The 18,196-nt window shown below is 34.3% G+C and overlaps 3 protein-coding genes across 4 annotated transcripts in view; 2 read left to right on the top strand and 1 right to left on the bottom strand.

Annotated features, from left to right (window-relative positions):
• The first annotated feature begins 181 nt into the window (after positions 1-181).
• Positions 182-12,640, top strand: LOC108905548 (peregrin). Its single transcript, XM_018708486.1, has 15 exons — positions 182-542; positions 594-797; positions 849-976; positions 1,036-1,176; positions 1,228-1,406; positions 1,473-1,630; positions 1,686-1,925; positions 2,043-2,563; positions 5,647-5,810; positions 5,874-6,048; positions 6,105-6,330; positions 9,026-9,152; positions 9,208-9,557; positions 9,612-9,790; positions 12,399-12,640. The coding sequence occupies exons 1-15, from the start codon at positions 344-346 to the stop codon at positions 12,507-12,509; spliced, it is 3,102 nt and encodes a 1,033-aa protein (XP_018564002.1). The 5' UTR covers positions 182-343; the 3' UTR covers positions 12,510-12,640.
• Positions 12,641-13,066: 426 nt separating this feature from the next.
• Positions 13,067-13,855, top strand: LOC108905559 (malignant T-cell-amplified sequence 1 homolog). The gene has a single exon (XM_018708500.1). It carries the CDS (start codon positions 13,251-13,253, stop codon positions 13,797-13,799), a length of 549 nt encoding a protein of 182 aa, XP_018564016.1. The 5' UTR covers positions 13,067-13,250; the 3' UTR covers positions 13,800-13,855.
• Positions 13,856-16,279: 2,424 nt separating this feature from the next.
• Positions 16,280-18,196, bottom strand: part of LOC108905581 — an 8,041-nt gene continuing 6,124 nt past the window's right edge. For both annotated transcript variants that reach the window (XM_023454328.1, XM_023454329.1), the window contains exon 5: positions 16,280-16,678. In XM_023454328.1, the coding sequence (XP_023310096.1) occupies positions 16,419-16,678 (260 nt within the window). In that variant the 3' untranslated portion in view covers positions 16,280-16,418. The remainder of the gene's footprint in view (positions 16,679-18,196) is intronic.

Here is an 18,196-nt window from a genome sequence, read left to right on the forward strand (position 1 = left end):
CTGTAATTTAAAACTACGCTACTGACATATTTAAGTATTTTTTTACAAACCTACTCTGCAAGTACTCATACAGTAGTTCATTTGAACTTTTGATCGCATTGAATTTTGCTGTGTTGGTAGGACTAGACGAGCACATTGAAGTTAGCAACAAGTAATATTGACAACTGACAACAATAACAAACATAAAAATAAACGTAAACCAAACTTGTATCTCGACTCGTATTTATAAAATGTGATATAATCTTTACCAAATGTCGTTTTAAATTCTCTGTAATCAAATAACTGTATTTAAAATAAAATTAAACTATTCAGTGTCACATTGAAGGAAATTGGGTGCCCCAAAATGGGAATAGACTTTGATATACTAGAGCATTGCAAAAAAGTTCGCGCTGACCACGGGCCCCCTTATACGTGTCCCGTAGAGAAGTGTGGAAGGACCTACAAGTCAGTCTGCGGACTACAATACCATCTTAAAAGTTTTGACCACGATAATCCAACTGCCATACCACCAACAACCCCTACAACTCCAAAAAACAAGAAAGGTAAGATGTTGTTACAATCTTAAATTAATTACATACAAACTCTTATTCAAGGAAGAAACAGGGTTACGAAAGCAAAGGTACCTCCGACACAAAATGTCCCGGAGCCATTAACTTTTGAGGAAGCTCAAAAAATGGTGCAGTTTGAGGTGAATGGTATAGCTTGTAGATGGAATATCACGGAACCAATGGAAGTGGTGCCTAAAGAGGACTTTTCAGATGAAGAAATGCCTGAAGTAAAACCTGAACCACCCCCAGGTAAGTTGTATTATTCACACCTACTTACATGTCTAACGTTATCGTTTTTAGATCCTGCTCTTCAATTACCTGAAGCCAGTTTTAAAGAACTTGAAGATTATAATATTTGCGATGCTCCACCCAGGCCAAATGCGTACATAAGGTTTATAGAAAAAAGCACTGAGGAACTAGATGGTGAGGTAAGATCAAATTAGTAAACAAACATATTTATAGGATATAAATAATGAATATTTTTCAGGTTGAATATGATGTAGACGAGGAAGATACAGCTTGGTTGGCACTGATGAACGAGAAACGAGAAGCTACTGGTTTGCCCCCAGTCTCAGTGGATTCTTTGGAGCTGTTAATGGATAGGCTCGAGAAGGAGTCATATTTTCAGGTACAAAAATTAAACATTTTTAGTTTCTAATAATTGATAGTCAACTTTTAGGCTTCCGTGAACGGACATACTGGTTCAGTTGTTGATGACGATGCAGTGTGCTGTATTTGCATGGATGGCGAGTGTCAAAACACAAATGTAATTCTTTTTTGCGATATGTGCAACCTTGCCGTCCACCAGGATTGCTACGGAGTGCCGTACATACCTGAAGGGCAGTGGCTGTGTAGAAGGTACGTTAACGTAAGCATTCGTTTGAAAAAATTGTTTAATTTAATATTTTCCGAATTAAATTTTAGATGCTTGCAATCGCCTAGTCGAGCAGTGGACTGCGTACTGTGTCCGAATCAAGGGGGCGCTTTTAAACAAACAGATCGAGGCACGTGGGCCCACGTCGTTTGCGCCCTTTGGATACCTGAAGTCCGATTCGCTAATACTGTTTTTTTGGAACCCATTGGTAAGTAATAAAATATTTTAAATTGAAGTTTTGTTAATGAAGTATAACCTTTCAGATTCTATTGAAACAATACCTGCTGCACGGTGGAAACTCACCTGTTACGTCTGCAAACAAAGAGGGGTCGGCGCTTGTATCCAGTGCCACAAAAGCAGTTGCTATTCAGCGTTTCACGTCACCTGCGCCCAACAAGCTGGGTTATATATGAAAATGGACACGGTCAAAGACAGTGGCGATTCACAACCTGTGCTGGTGCAGAAAATCGCTTACTGTGACACTCACGCTCCCGCAGACAATGGTGAGTTGGCTATAATCTTTACTCCAGTGCTAAAATTATAAACAAATCAGACCACGATTTTTACTATCTCTTAATCTTAATCTTAACAATTTAGTGTTTTTTGTATTGTTTCATGAGACTCTAAAAAGGACGATTCCCGAAAGAAAATGATCCAAGCGCGCAAAATGTTGGCGAAGAAGCGCACCTCAGCCCCTGTCATTCTAATTCCGACGATCCCTCCCGAACGAATCCAAGAAATCGGATCTCTAGTAACCATCACGAAGAAGTCGCAATTCATACAGAGGCTTATCGCGTACTGGACATTAAAACGTCAGTTTAGAAACGGCGTTCCACTTCTGCGTAGGCTACAGAGCGCTCAGGGTGGTCCTAGAGATTCCAATACCAGCAACGTGGATACCATCGAGCTTTGTCGGCAGTTGAAATATTGGCAGTGCCTGCGTCAAGACCTGGAGAGGGCGAGGTTGCTCTGCGAGTTGGTGCGGAAGAGGGAGAAAATGAAACTGGAGTATACGAAGGTCTCGGAAAAGTGTTTGAACATTAAGCTCAAGCCTTTGGAAGCCAGTTTGAGGAACGTTTTGGATTTAATACAGGCCAAAGACACCAACGAAATTTTCAGCGAGCCCGTCGATTTGGAAGAGGTTCGTTAAAATTTTTTTGTTTTTTTTCGTCTATAAAATTAAAAAAATTAAATATTTAAATTTTTAGCTAATTTTTATTTAATAAATCTTAAATAATTTCAAATTTTCCATGAAGTTTAAAAAACATGAATTTTTTTCATAACTTATAAAATGATACAATTTTTTAAAACGTTTCCAAAAATTCGTTGAATTTTCCATGCTTGCCTGAAATAATTGAAATATTACAATATGCTCGAAATGAGTATCTCCTAAGCGATTATTCTGATATTTTGAAATTAGTCGTAGGCATCTGGTTTTAAAATTAAAAAGCGGGTGTATCAGTTTATTATTTTTTTATTTTTGTAAAACCGGTAACTTAAAAACTATTAAAATTAGATATAATATAATATATTTAGAGCAGGTTAACGTTATCTACACTGATTTTTTGAAAAGTTTTGACCGATTTGGGTACGATATTCTGCTAAACAAACTTCAAAATGCTGGTCGCTCATTCTCACTTTTAACTTTAATCCTCTTTCACGTTCATTTAGATAACGGAAAACAATTTGTGGAGTATCATGGTTTTATGTCAATCAAAATCCAAGCTGATTTTGGGGTCCTACAGGGCTTTGTCTTAGGTCCCCTTTTATTTTCTTTATTTATTAATGATATAGTTGTGGGCGTTAACATCTTGCCAGGGCCATTTGCTTGCTGCCTTAAGAAAAAAATATATACAAATTACTACTGTTTGAACAAATAACAAATTTAATAATAAAAAGTTATAATAAATAAAAAAAAAACATTTCAATAGACAAAAATAAATAAAAATATATTTTAGCAAAAAAACAAACAGAAATTATAAGAAACATCCTATAAAAAATAAAACAGATTTCCAATAAAACCAAAATTAAAAAGTATTCAATAAAAACAAAAAAAAACTAAATGTCAAAACGGGATCTTTACACATATCACACATCAACTTTTTTAAATTTTTCATTAACAAAGTCTTCAATATCATCGTAATCCAAATTATTTGTTATATCTTTCTCGATAGCAATAATTTTTTATAATTTTTAATTTTGAAAAAGAACCTTCTCCAAAATGTCAGATAAATAATACTTTCACTAGTTCCATTTAAAATTCAAAAACAAAAGATAACTACCGATTGTCGCATTTCATCTTTTAAGTCACCAAAAGTACATTATATTCGCTTACATCCGGAAAAAGCAGCCTTGAATAATATTGCACTGAATCGTCCCTAATATATTAAAGACCTGGGAGCAGTGACGGGACTCAAAAATTAAATTGGTCATATTTTGATAATGAAGCTTGAAAGCCATACCTTTTTTTCGGGGAGAAGATTTCCACGCCCACATATAAAACTTCCATGAATAAAAAATTTTGAAAGAAATTTGCAACAAAAGAAAATTTTAATAGGGGTCCGTGACATCTCGAAAAGGGGTTGCATATATATTTACTTATTTTTTTTTTTAAATCAACTAATAGTAATTGACATTGACACATTAAGTTAAATTACTAATAAAAATAACAAACAACCGTAGCCCTAGAATTGATCCTTGAGGAACCTCTGAATTTTGGTCTACATTCCAGTCATTTCGAGAGGTATCAAATTGAGGTTTTGTATGTCATATTCTTTGAATCTAACAAGGCTTCATCCATTCTCTATTCTGATAGCTGAGATATAATTCAGCAAATTTAGGGAACAGACGTAGAGGGTAATCTTCAGAGTGCTCTTAAGCTCATAGTTTTAAAATTACACAGTTCATTTGTAATGCGTTAGATGCAGCAAAGTTTGGTTTTGAATTAGTAATTGTTTGGTCTCCATCGTTTTATCGTTTCAAAAATTGCACAAGTCAACATTTGATCTACGCGGGAACGCCAGAAGCGGTTTGGTGTTACTAAGGTTTTTGGGAAAAATCTGAAAAAATTCATGTATATGTTTTTGAGGTCGCTGAATTCGAATCCTGGGTTTGTTTTTTCCCTTGAGGTCTTCTAGAGGTCATTAAAGTATATCTTTTGAAATTATTTGGCATAGAAATTTTAAGTGCAATCTGAAATATCAAAAACAATCCATGCATATATTTTTGATGTCACTGAATCAGTTGACCTCTATCAGATCAGATTTCAGGTCATTTGAAAATCAAATTAAGAGATAACTACCGACAAATTCATAAAAATATATACATACATATGTTTTTAAGATCGCTACTTTTGAATTTGCAGTATGTTTAGCCTTGCGAAGCTTTCTAGAGGACATTCGAGGTTATTTCAATGTCATTTTAAAGTTATTTCTGAGTAAAGCAGGTATAGATTACAGAAAAATCTAAAAAAAGTAGTAAATGTACATTTATTAGGCCCCCGAGTCTTAATGCAAGGTCGGTTGACAACCAGCAGTTCAAGTTAAGGGTCAATCCAATGTAAAGTAGAGTAATAACCTTCAAGAGATGTACAAAAATTCATATGTATGTTTACTGAGTATAATACCACAGCTTGTTTTAAGTAGTAACGTCTCCTAGTTGTCATTCTTGATCTTTTATGCAGAAAGAAAACGTAGAAGACACGTTTAAGCTGATACTTCTTGTGAATCTTTGGCTGTACCTTTATCGTCACGTCAGCTATATATAACTGACCTCAGATTCTGATTCGCTGATCTCGAAAACATAAGTATGAATTTTTTCAGGTTTTTCGAATCGCAGTTAACATTTTTATCCCAAAAACAGTTCAAAATGACCTTGAAGTGACCTTGTATGACTTCTAGGATAGATCCAAAGTGTAAATAAATGCCGGATTCGGATTCAGCGACCTCAGAAACATATGCATGAATTTTTTTAGATTTTTCCGATGGTTTTTTCTTCACTTGACCTTCAAATGACCTTGAACCTGACGTGATAGAGCTTAATCGACCCTTTCATCGTAATCAACGACCTCAAAAACCCTAGTAGCACCTAACCGCTTCCGGCGTTCCTGCGTAGATCAAATGTTATTAGCAGAAAGATTATTTAATTTTTCATTAGTTCTGAATTTCTTCATCCACAAGAATGATTTTATAGACACGTTCACATAAAAAAAAAATGTATTTGTAGGTTCCGGATTATAGTTCAGTTGTCACCGAGCCCATGGATTTGAGCACGATGAGGCAGAAACTCGATGACGGGCTCTATCCCGACTTGACGTCCATGGAAAAAGATTTCGACTTGATGATCGCCAATTGCTTAGCATACAATAATCGAGACACCGTCTTTTACAGGTAACGTTTGTCGTTACTAGACGCGTTAAATGTTTTAACGCAAAATTATATGTTACCTTTTAGAGCTGCGATAAAAATGAGGGACCAGTGCGGCGTCATCTTCCGACAGGCTAAGAAAGAACTCGAAGCCGCAGGATTATTAAACAGTAACAAGGAAGTCGTCGCGCCCAATTCCAGCTCTGTTAACGGAGAGGAATCAATGGCCTCGGATATCGACAGGGAGCTGGAAAGTTTACAGGTAATTTTCTCCAACGGATTTGTAATCGTACGGGATTCCAACTTTTGTTGTCTTAGGGTAAAACTGGTCCGGACGTGGTGTCCAAACTGGAGGACCTGTTAATAAAAAGCCAGGCATTGAAGCATGGTTTGGCGAGAGCGAAACGGGTGAAATTGGTCCGAAGTGAGTTGAACAAGGCTAGGAAGAGTTTGCCGGCGCACACAGACACAGATCACACTTCTCAGTCAGATGGGGACGCCGAAAATGACAGTGTCGATATAAAAAACAGTTCCTCCAATTCCGGTAAGTCAGTAAGAAATACGTGTTTGTTCATGCGTTGAAGGAAAAATTTATTTTAATGAAAAATTATTACTGAAATTATTGCTTTATTTTTGTATATGGTTTCAAATTTATATGGTTGACCTGCCCTTGTTGTTCTTGGGCTAGGGCTTGTGAGGGCGGTCCCACAGTTGGAACCCCTAGGTCCGCCCTGATATTCATTTCAGTTCTTATTGGATCTAAAGCCGCTAGGGACGGAATGGCTCTTCAGGCAATTGTGATTCTCTGAGATGTCCCTTAGCGGTCTGTACAACTAGTCACATCCAATGCTTGCAAATGTTTCGCCATTCTTTACAATCGGTACCTTCAGTTGTAGCTCTGAGATTCAGGATAAATATTCGGTTTATTTTAGACCAAGAAATAAAGGTGAAAAATCATCGAAAGAACGTGAAAATTACTGGCCGTGATTTTATTGTTGGAAAGTCTTGGGAACGATAATACAAGAAGCGTCTCATCAAATGGGTCATGAAAAAAGTGTAGTGTCATTGTTTTTTATCAACAAATAGGTCAAAAATTCGTAATTTTTCGTTCTACGCGTTATTGTAAAAAAACTATTAATCTTAGCAAAAAATGTTCAAAGAGAACTAGAGAAACTCTTTAAAATGAGACTTTATAAGTTAAAATTGCTTTATAAACAAAAAATTAGTTGCAAAATTAAACGGAAAAAGTGCTTTTTCTTTAATTTTTTAATAACTTTTTAAATAATTAATAAAATCTTACCAAACTTTCCCAAAATATGAGTTTTTATATCCTTAAGAGGTGTGCAAAAAATGGGCTTGGTTAGATCTGTCAAATAGTTTTTGCAAAATTCCATTTATCCCATTTTTGCAAAAAAGGACCATTTTCAAATGACTATTCCGGGGGCAGGGTTATGACTAAAACATTCTTTTTGGGCTCATTTTCTTTGAAGGGACACCAAGTATCCTCTACTTAAAAAATTTCATAAATTGGGGTAGCTCGACGAAAAAATTACTTCTGGACTATTTCTACCCTTGTAAAACCACCCCTACCCCCCTAAAAATGAATTTTTTGAAAAAAAATATTGTATTTTTTTATTCGAAATGTTTTATAGTTCTTTTAGTGTTGTCAAAATTATTTTGACCCTTCAGAATTAATTTAACCCCCTCAACTCCCAAAAAAATCTATATTTTTATTTTTTTTTAATTTTGTATATTGATTAAAGGATTAATTATTTTGTAAAATTATTATTAATATATTTATTTATAATTAGTATAAAAATATATAAAATATTTCCATAAAAACTGACAGTGGATTTTTTTTTACAATTCATAAATTTCAACTTCAATTTGGGGGTTGAGGGGGTTTAATTAATTTTGAAGGGTTAAAATAATTTTGAGAATATTTTTTTATTGAAAACTATTATCTAAAACACTTCAAATTAAAAAAAATGCAAAAAAAATGTTTCAAAAAATTCATTTTTAGGTGGGTAGGGGGTGGTTTTACAAGGGTAGAAATAATCCAGAAGTAATTTTTTTGTTGAGCTACCCCAAATTAAAAAAAAGATTGTTCTACGTTACATAGAAGCTGAGATATTACAAATTTGACATTGTCAGTTTTTTCCTGGTTGAGAGGAAGATCCCCCCACCACCACTCCCTGAAGGGCTACTGCCGCGTACCCTTACTTTGACGGGCTCTGGATTGATCAATTATGGGCAAATTCAATTAAAATTAACAGGGCATAAAGTTTAAACCTTCATTTACGAAATGTTAAAATTTCAGGTCTTAATGTTTATAACAAATTACTCTGTGATTTAAAAAACTTTTTTTTAAATTTGTAGGTTATTTTACGAGCTTTCAATTGGTGTATATAACTTCTTTCCAAAGTTAAAAACCGCGGAGTTATTTTATTTGTTTATTATGGAAAAAAGTGCCTTTTATTTGCTACCAATTATATACAACTAAATTTGAAAAAATATATATATTTTAGTCATAACCCTTCCCCCGGAATAGTCATTTGAAAATGGTCCTTTTTTGCAAAAATGGGATAATAAATGGAATTTTGCAAAAACTATTTGACCAATCAAGCCCATCTTTTGCACATCTCTTAAAGATATACATACTCACATTTTGGGAAAATTTGGTAAGATGTTATTAATTATTTAAAAAGTTATTAACAATTAAAGAAAAAGCACTTTTTCCGTTCAATTTTGCAATAAATATGTTTGATTATAAAGCAATTTTAACTTATAAAGTCCCATTTTAAAGACGAGTTTCTCTAGATCAAATCGTCTTTGAACATTTTTTGCCAAGATTGATAGTTTTTTTACAATAACGTGTAGAACAAAATATGACGAATTTTTGACCTATTTGTTGATAAAAAACAATGACGCTACTTTTTTCATGACCCATTTGATGAGACACCTCTTGTATTATCATTCCCAAGACTTTCCAACAATAAAATCACGCCCAGTAACAAGTAATTTCAAAATGTTTCCTTTCCTGGTCTATTTCTCAATTCATGACAGTTCGTATTAAATTTGTTTTTTTTTTAGCAGTATGTCTGTGTATTCATTCTAAATATACGAATTAACACGATATCACATGCATGCAACCTGCGTCCCACGAATTCTTTATATTCTTTGTGAATTCAATTGATCTGAACACACAATATTTTTTTAATTATCATCATTTGTTTCAGGAATATCGCCATCAGGGGTGAACAGAAGAACGGCCGTCCTCTTCACGAAAAAAGCCCAGGCCGCTTTGAAAAAGGAAGATAAAGACAAGGAAGAGAAAGACGACTCATCGGCAGCGTCACCTATAAAGTAAGCGTTATCGATGCGACTAAAATATTTCTTTCCAATTTTCAATTCGTTGCAGGAAAAAGAAAGGCAAATCCCGTCGTTCCGCGGAATCCACCCCGAACAGGGAATCCAAGGAACGCGACTCCGTCCCCGATAGTTTCAAGGTATACCGCGCAGGAAATCAAACTACGGACGAAGAAAACAGCGACAGCGACAACAGTTTGTCGACCTGTTACTCGCATTCTCTGTCGGAAATAGACTCCGACGAAGACAGCGAGTGTTCGGACAGTACCGCCCTGTCGACGACGGATCTAGTTGACGGATCGACGGTCGAGAAGGAGCTGAAGCCTCTACAGCTGGTTTGGGCCAAATGCAGGGGTTACCCGTGGTACCCGGCGCTAATAATCGATCCTCAAATTCCGAAAGGTGAGACGGTTGTTTTTGTGTTTTTTCGTGCATTTTGGTAATGTTCGAATTTAGGTTATGTGCACAAGGGAGTTCCGATACCTTCTCCGCCTCAAGAAGTGCTGGATTTATCCTCGAATTATACAGATCAAGTGTATTTGGTGCTTTTCTTTGACGCTAAACGGACTTGGCAATGGTTGCCCGCAGATAAGCTGGAAATTCTCGGGTTGGATTCGGAGAGAGACGAAGCAAAGGTAACACATTTTTTGTTAATTTGGCGTTTTTAAAGAAGCGGTATCGTAAATTACAAACTTCTTTACACCAAAAAGTAATTTGAGTTTTAAACTAAGTCCACTTTGTGGAAAATCTGCGTTAAAATGGGGGAAAGTCTGTTATTTGTGCATTAATTCATTTTTAGACAAACTGTGTAATAAAATCTATAAAAATGTATTATATTCCGTTTATTGTAAACGGGGAATATACCAGTCTAGGAAACCTGGAATTACCAGGGAACATTGTAAATTTGTAAATGTTGGGGAAAATTTCAGGGAATATTTCAAAATATTTTCAATTTTTTTTTTTAAATGGTATCATTTCGTCGATGTCTTTTATCACAATTCAAACAATTTGAAAAGTCCAATGAGAGTTTTTTTTGGATTGTCTATCTTATAGCTCAAACTTCGCACCATCTCTTGGGTGTTCTTAGAGATTCGAAAAACTGTTTGAGAAAACGGAAGAGTCAAAAACAGTCAGTCTCAAGCAGTAGGACTTCATGTGGAGTGTTCTAAACAGCTTGCTTCACAATATCAAAAGTGTTTGGAATTAATTTCGATTCAGTACATTCTCATGCTCATCTTTAGCTGAATATACACGAGCAGTTTTATCAACCGATTTGGCCGATTTATCATTGATTAGCATAAATTGTAAAGACAAAACTGCTAGTTTGGGTCATCAAGAAAAATTGTAAAATACCAAAATTTTGGCGGATAAATTGCTGCCAAATAATTATTTTGTCACGTACACTAACGCAGCGATTAAACGGCAGATAAATCTGTCGTGAATTATCGGGCGATATTTTGTAGAGCGTCATCTGCGTGTTAGTACGTGTTGGAGGAAATATCTGCGCGATATGTAAAATCGGTTAATTTCTGTCTTGAGTTCAGAACATACTATAAATTCAAATAAGGCATCAAAAGAATTTATTAGTGGACTGATCGATTTATATCGTAATCACCCGTGTTTATGGAAAACAATCTCACAAGAATATACAAATAAAAATATTAAAAACGAGAGTTATAAGGAATTAGTGGCGTATTGTATTCTTTCCACAATAACCAAGTTTTAACCCACTTTGTTCGCTTTTTATTTCTTCTACGTCGTTTTATAATGACAACCCATCATTCCAAGTAATAAAACGTGTTTAAAGTCGTTTTTGTTCATGTTTTCGTAGAACACTCAAGCAAATTACACTTACGAATAACAAATAAATTGCTCTGATTTTTTGGACTTCCGAAAGATCAACGATGACAAAATAATCTTACCAAATTTAGAGATTAATCTTTGTGAATGACACAGACGTAACGAATAAACAGTCAGATAAATTTTGTACCATAATTCGATTCAATAAAACTTCGCATTAGTGTCCTCTCTAAGATTAGTCTGAAAGATTTTTTCTTAACGATTTATATGACGATTATTTTGTACAATTTATCGCTCCAATAAGTCTTTGCGTGTGTATTCAGCTTTTCATTTGATTTAGTATACGTTCATTTCGATGCTCCGACTGATTCTTTTAGTTACTTTCTTTCATGAATTACATTAAGATCAATACGAAACGGGTCTATTCGTCTCAATCCCTGAAACAATGAATCGGAAAAGTTTCGAGGACTGAATAGATTTATTTGATTTAACAACCTGAATCGTTTGTGATCAACACATATCTAGAACGAAATGCTGAATATGTAGAAAAATAACGTAATGTAATGTGCTTGGAACCACAATTTTTTTATTTTCTCATTCTGTTTTTTATCACCCATCGAAACAATAATAATAATTAGTATTTCAATCGAAAACGTGGTTGCAAAATATTGTATAGTCTTTCCGATATCAATTGAAGAACCAAGACGTTGACAGTATGTACCAGGTTCGGTGGCTGACGCAGCAACTCGGCATTGAAATATTTGAAAAACTTGCCCCCATATTTATTTAGCCATACCCATATACAGGTCTGATCGAATTAAACGTGGAGGTGGTAGAAATGTATACGCTCCATTGAAGAATGCGAGCGCGGGCAAACGAAATAAAACACAGCTGTATTGGGCCACTGGGCAATGAATCTCAGCTGTTCACAAGTGGTTGACAAATTGCCCAGCAGTGCAGTGCAGCAATGCGGAATTTGGTGTGATTAAGGTAATTTTAGTTTATTATAGGCACCTTCTATCAATCAATCATTCATATTACAATTTCGAAAGGGAGAAATAAGAGGGATATTTTGTTTACTTATATTATAACAGCATGGCATTTTGGAGACCTTTTGAAACGGAACAAAACGAAATTTACCATAAATATAATAATATTATCTGAGGACATAAATAATTAAAATATGTTGTTGGCCAAATGAACATATAATAGAAATTTTCTACACATTATATACAAATTATTTTAATTTTTTAGCTTTAGCAGAAAACTTTTTTAGGGACGCCTATGAAAGTCATTAAATTTTATTGCCAGGCGTGTTTTTACATGTTCAACTGACTTCGGAAAGACTATAATAAAACCTTACATATTACGTTTTTTCTTGAAAAGAGGAATATTTTGTAAAAAATTTGTAACGGTCCTCATTATCGAGTCATTTTATTTTAGGTAAATGAACCTAGGAAACCAACAGACAGGAAGGCTGTTAAAAAGGCATATGAGAATGCTCTGAACTACCAGTCCCAAATTAATAACCCAAAGGAAGACACCACAGTATAGTATTTGTTCAAGTTTTAATTTTCATTGCTTTAAAGTTTTTAGTTGAGCAGTAGTTATTGTTTAGTTGGTTTTACTAAGAAAAACTAGTTTAGTTATTATGTACTCTAAAAGTTTTTTTTATTACAATTTTATTTTCTAATACATCCATTTTTTTTTATAGTGATAAGTGAAAATCTAATTTAGCATATTTTCCTTTGCATTATTTATTTTTTGCATCGTTTCATTTTAAGAAACAATATTTTGACAAGCTGTGTCTTAAAGACTAGTTTGTGAGGTATACGAAGTATTAAGTTTAATAAGGTATATCCGCCGTTAAAATTTGTCGTAGCATTTTATTTTACACCCTGTATAGATAAAATGACTGTGGATATGATCGTGAAGACTAGAAGTGCATGTCATATATGATTATATTCGGAAGAAGAAGAAGAATTATATTTATGGGCGTTTTCGATGTATTAAATAAGTAGTGGTTTTCTTTGAACTTAAAGCTATCCTTTCTTAATATTATTCGGTAAAAAGATATGTCAATTTACGTAGGTAATGTTGGATGTTGGTAGTATGTTTCTCCCAATTGCTGCAAATGTCACTGAGGTGTATTGAAGTTTGCAAAAGTAAAAAGTGGGGTTATATCATTTATAATTTGTATGGATTTTTGTATAAAAAGTGACAATTTAAAAGGATCAAGTAGTTCCGATAACGGTGCAGACCGCCATCAGTTAATACCCGAGTTGTAGTTGCAATATGTTCAAGAAATTCGACGAGAAGGAGAGCGTGTCTGGTGTGCTGCAATTAAAGTCGTCCATTCAGAAATCAATCCGGGCGAAACTGATAGAATCTTACCCGTATTTGGAGGGCTACATTGACAGCATTCTCCCAAAGAAAGATGCTCTTCGCATAATAAAGTGCCATGACCACATAGAGATAATAGTTAATTCTGGCGGAGATTTATTGTTCTTCAGGCAGCGGGAAAGCCAGTGGATGCCTACGCTGAAGTTGCTGCACAAGTATCCTTTCTTCTTACCTATGTTGCAAGTCGATAAAGGTGCAATTAGATTTGTTTTAAGTGGGGCAAATATTATGTGTCCCGGATTGACTTCGCCCGGTGCGCAGATGACTGATGTCCCCAAGGACACTGTTGTGGCTATTATGGCAGAGGGAAAAGAACACGCCTTAGCGATTGGAAAGACTACCCTCTCGACGGAGGACATATCTAAAATAAATAAGGGTGTCGGGGTTGAGAACTGTCATTATTTAAATGATGGACTTTGGCAAATGAAGCCTGTAAAGTAATTTATATTATTTATGTTAATCGCTATTTTTAATTTTATTAAATGTCATTGTATACACACGTTTGTTTTTGTACTGATTCTGGAGTTGAAAGCCGTATGTAAGGTTAGGTGCAAATATATTGAAATATAAGCAGCTGTGGTCTTCCAATTAAAAAATAAGGTAGGTCTTAGCATTTTTTTAAGGGGAAAGTTTTATATTTACAAAATTTTCTTTAATAGTGAACCTCAAATTTCCTTCCTGAATTTTCCTACAAATTTTTTCAGACTTTTAGCACATATTCACCATGGTCTGTTGATGTATTTTATTTATATAATTATACTTACATATATTCAGTTTAATTTAAGTTATGTAAAAAAAATAAAGTGGTACTTCTCTATTACAATAATCTTAGAATAACCATCTCTGAAACTACTAATTAACAATAAGGTTAGTAGATTTCTTTTACTTTTCACAACGTCGTCAGAGCAGCAAGCAATTGTTTCATAGCCATAGTGCCAAAAAAACGACGCCGTGAAGTAGTGCTCTCTTGAACGAATTTTTGAGTAATTGAAATATATATTTGTAAGTACATTTCTAAAACGCATAACTACCGGTTAAAGTAAAGTGAATTATTATGTTTTGTGTTGTAAACTATTCATTTGGAATCAGTGGAATGAAGAGGTTAGAACTTCTGAGTTCAAAAATGTGGACTTTGGACTCGAGCATGTAATGAAAATAAAGCAGATGGAGTGTTTCAAATAATCGTAGTAAGACTGGTAAGTAGTCAATATTTTGCACGTACTAATATAGATGGCAGTAGCTAACAACTTTATAAATCTATTGATTGAGTTTTTTTCGAGAAAACTGCGGTTTGACATTTTCGCGAGAACTTAAGAGATAGGTTTGTGGGTTTGGGTTTGGACCGAGTCAATATCTCTGTGCCTTATTTGTTTAATGATTTTATATCTCACACGTTATTCTATCGATTTGAGCAGTTTCGTTTTTTAAGAAATTGATACTAATTATGATATTTAAATAAGTGTGGCTGTGCATTTCATAATAACTTTAATTTAAACATGAACTTGACGGGTAATTTGTGATTATTGAGGTTAGAGACACCTAAACCCAAACGAATTTTGGCGAGGTTTGTCAAGGGATGGTCAAGAGTGTCAAGTGGTTAACTATTAAGCCCTTAGAGCATACACTACTAGAGGCAGCGTCCCAGTGGCTGAGAGTGTAGCGGAGGTTTAGAGAGATAGCATATACCCTCCTGTACCTCTCTCTCTCTCTCTAAATCTCCGCTACACTCTCGGCCACTGAGTAGTCCAGGAAATTAATTGTATAATTTTTACGTAAATTCACGTTCTTCGCTTTTAACTTTTTTCCGTTCATTTCCACGAGAAAACAGTAAAGTACTTTTTTTCGTTTTCAAAAGACCTACAAAAGCCCTCGAGCGTAAAAAAATATTGATTAGATCAAAAGTTATAAACAGATGAAGTTTATGACTTTTGAATTAAACATTTATAAACTGCGTTATTATTACCAGAACGTTTTGGCATCGCATCCTGTCATTCCTTATCACTGTCTAATAACTGATACCAAATCTGGAGTCGGTAAGTTGAATAATTTACAAGTTATGGCCTTATAAACAAATTAACTAATTATTAGGCTGGACGATCCCGAGGATCTTCTTCAATGGGACTAATTTTTTTCATGGTAGATTTCATAAAAATACATTGAAATTTGGCCAAATATTTTAGTTGCATCCTGTACATGCCTATTTAAGAGAGAATCATTCATACATTCAAAATGTATTCTCTACAGAATTCTTCATTTAAATTGATCTTTTGCAAATAGACAATATTCTTTACAAAATATTGTACAGTTGAAAAGTAAACATACGTAAGGTACTATTTTTAAAAAAAAACAACGTCAAGAAATTGGAAGATTTCTCCAACTCTTCACTTCACAATTAATGTTCAAAAAACAGTTTATATGTACATTTAGGACGCAAAGTAAAAATTGAACCCTCGTAAAACATATAACATTAATGAAAAAAAAAACATAAAACAGAATTACTCTTCACTTTTTTAACTATGTAGAGTGAAAAGAGAAAAGTTGAAAAGTACTTCCAAGAGAAAACAAAAAGTTCCATTAGAATACCTAGTTTAAAAATTTTTACGGTGGAAATACAAAAATAAAGTTCCTAAATTAAAAAAAGCGATTTTTACTACTTTTTTAAATAAAATCAAATGAAAAAGAAGACATTTTTTGTTCAATGGAATGTTGCTAAGTATTATATTCTGTGCTACTTCGTCTATGTCTATACCTATAAACTTTTCAAAATTTCTAATAGTTCCTAATACTCTTGTAGTGATAATCAAATTTGGTTCATCCAGTATTTGAGGAGAAAATGCGGTGTCAGCCTAAATTATAAATAACATTCACATTTTTTTTCAATAGAATAATTTATTGGTCAAACTCTAATAGCTATCATTTATTCTGACTAATTTGTAATTTCCTTATTGAATTAAAGTTAATACAAGAAAAAATCGAAAAAAGTAGTTTTTTTCAATTTTTTTTTACCTATACCTCATGTTTTTTATCGTAATTTTAAGTTAAACAAAGAGAATATTGTGTTTAAGTAAACGTTTCGTTGCAATAGCATTTTCTTGTAACATTTTGTTTATTGTGCTTGTCGCCCAGCCGCGGAATATCCTTGGCTAGTTCTCCGCTAGGTCCAAAGTCATCCAGTCCGTTAAAATTTACCGGACCAAAAGGCCTTATGCCACCGATTACGACGCTTTGTGGATCGGCGGGTTTAACTGTTGCTTCTATTGGCGTGTCTTCGCCTTCTTCGTAGCTATCTTCATCGGAATCCCCACTGCTTTCCGTAGAGACTGAAATTAACCATGTAGAACAGTAGAAGTCAATAATATACAGGGTGCCCCGCATAAAAACCGACACAGGGCAGGTGCATGTAGGGGTGTCTAAAATATTGTAATTTAACCAAACTTACCTATATATAAAGTTGTACCCCTGAGGAGTTATTAGCCCCCAAAGTGAGGCCCTAAATTTCGAAAAAATTAATATCACTGCAACACTTTACCGTAGAAGAGCCAAATTTGGTACATAATTTAGGTTTATTACTGGTCTTCTTTGACTGTGATTTAAAGTTAATTGAAGCACTACAAGGTGTTCATTGGGGATGACTCCTAAAATTGTACCGAACTTTTTTTCATTGACCGAATTGAAAAATAGTAATATTAATTCACAGCAGAATATAATTTTAATTTTTTTTACTCTTGTTAAATTTAAAAAAACTTTAGTCAGTAGTAGAGTAGGTAGACTTTATCTTTCAAATTTGACAAATGGCCAAATAAATTTTACTTCACTTCTCTCCTAATTCTACAAAAAAACGATAGTGTGTTTTTTCAAAAATGTACACCTCCATTCATTATTACATTTCATACTGTATTATATTTTTTTAGGAATACAGATGCCTTAAGCAACCACACATTTCCATCATTCTTCAAGTTCGGGGTAGCCACCGCTGCATACCAGGTGGAAGGTGCTTGGAACGAAGACGGGAAAGGAGAGAACATATGGGACCGTCTGGTTCACAACACTTCCATAGTAATAAACCATGATACTGGTGACGTCGCATGCGATTCATACCACAAGTACAAAGAAGATGTGCAGCTGTTAACACAACTAGGCGTTAATTTCTACCGCTTTTCTATATCTTGGTCTAGAATCTTACCCACAGGATACCCGGACCAAATTAATAAAGCTGGAGTTGAGTATTATAAAAATTTAATAAATGAGTTGAAAGCGAACAACATAGAGCCCTTTGTTACCATTTACCACTGGGACTTGCCGCAACCTCTACAAGAAATCGGAGGCTGGCTGAACGAAACACTGGTGGACATTTTTGCTGAGTATGCAAAGACTTTGTTTACTTTGTTTGGTGATGACGTCAAGCATTGGATGACTTTCAACGAACCCAGGCAGATTTGTTACGAGGGGTATGGGCTTGGGTGGAAGGCGCCTGCCATGAAATTGCTTGGAATTGGACCTTATAGATGTGCTCATGTACTTATTAAATCTCATGCCAAGGCCTACCATATTTATCAAGATAACTTTAAAGAGAAGCAAGGAGGTAATTTTAAGTTATATTCCAATTTTGTTAGTGTGTTAACGTTGCTCATATACTTATCTTCATGTTTTTATCCTTTTGCAAACATTTAAATTTTTATTATTGAATATAGTTGGTGATCATTTTAAGTAATACTTTAGCTAATTGGAAGTTTTTACTTTTTCCTAATTTGCCCAGTTGAATATCTTTGTAATTGTTAAAAAGAAAACGTGGTTGCTTAGAATGTGTAAAGAACAAGGACATCACTTGTATCACCATT

This window comes from Anoplophora glabripennis, unplaced genomic scaffold (genome assembly GCF_000390285.2).
Source record: "Anoplophora glabripennis isolate ALB-LARVAE unplaced genomic scaffold, Agla_2.0 scaffold53, whole genome shotgun sequence".
Taxonomy (NCBI): Eukaryota; Metazoa; Arthropoda; class Insecta; order Coleoptera; family Cerambycidae; genus Anoplophora; species Anoplophora glabripennis.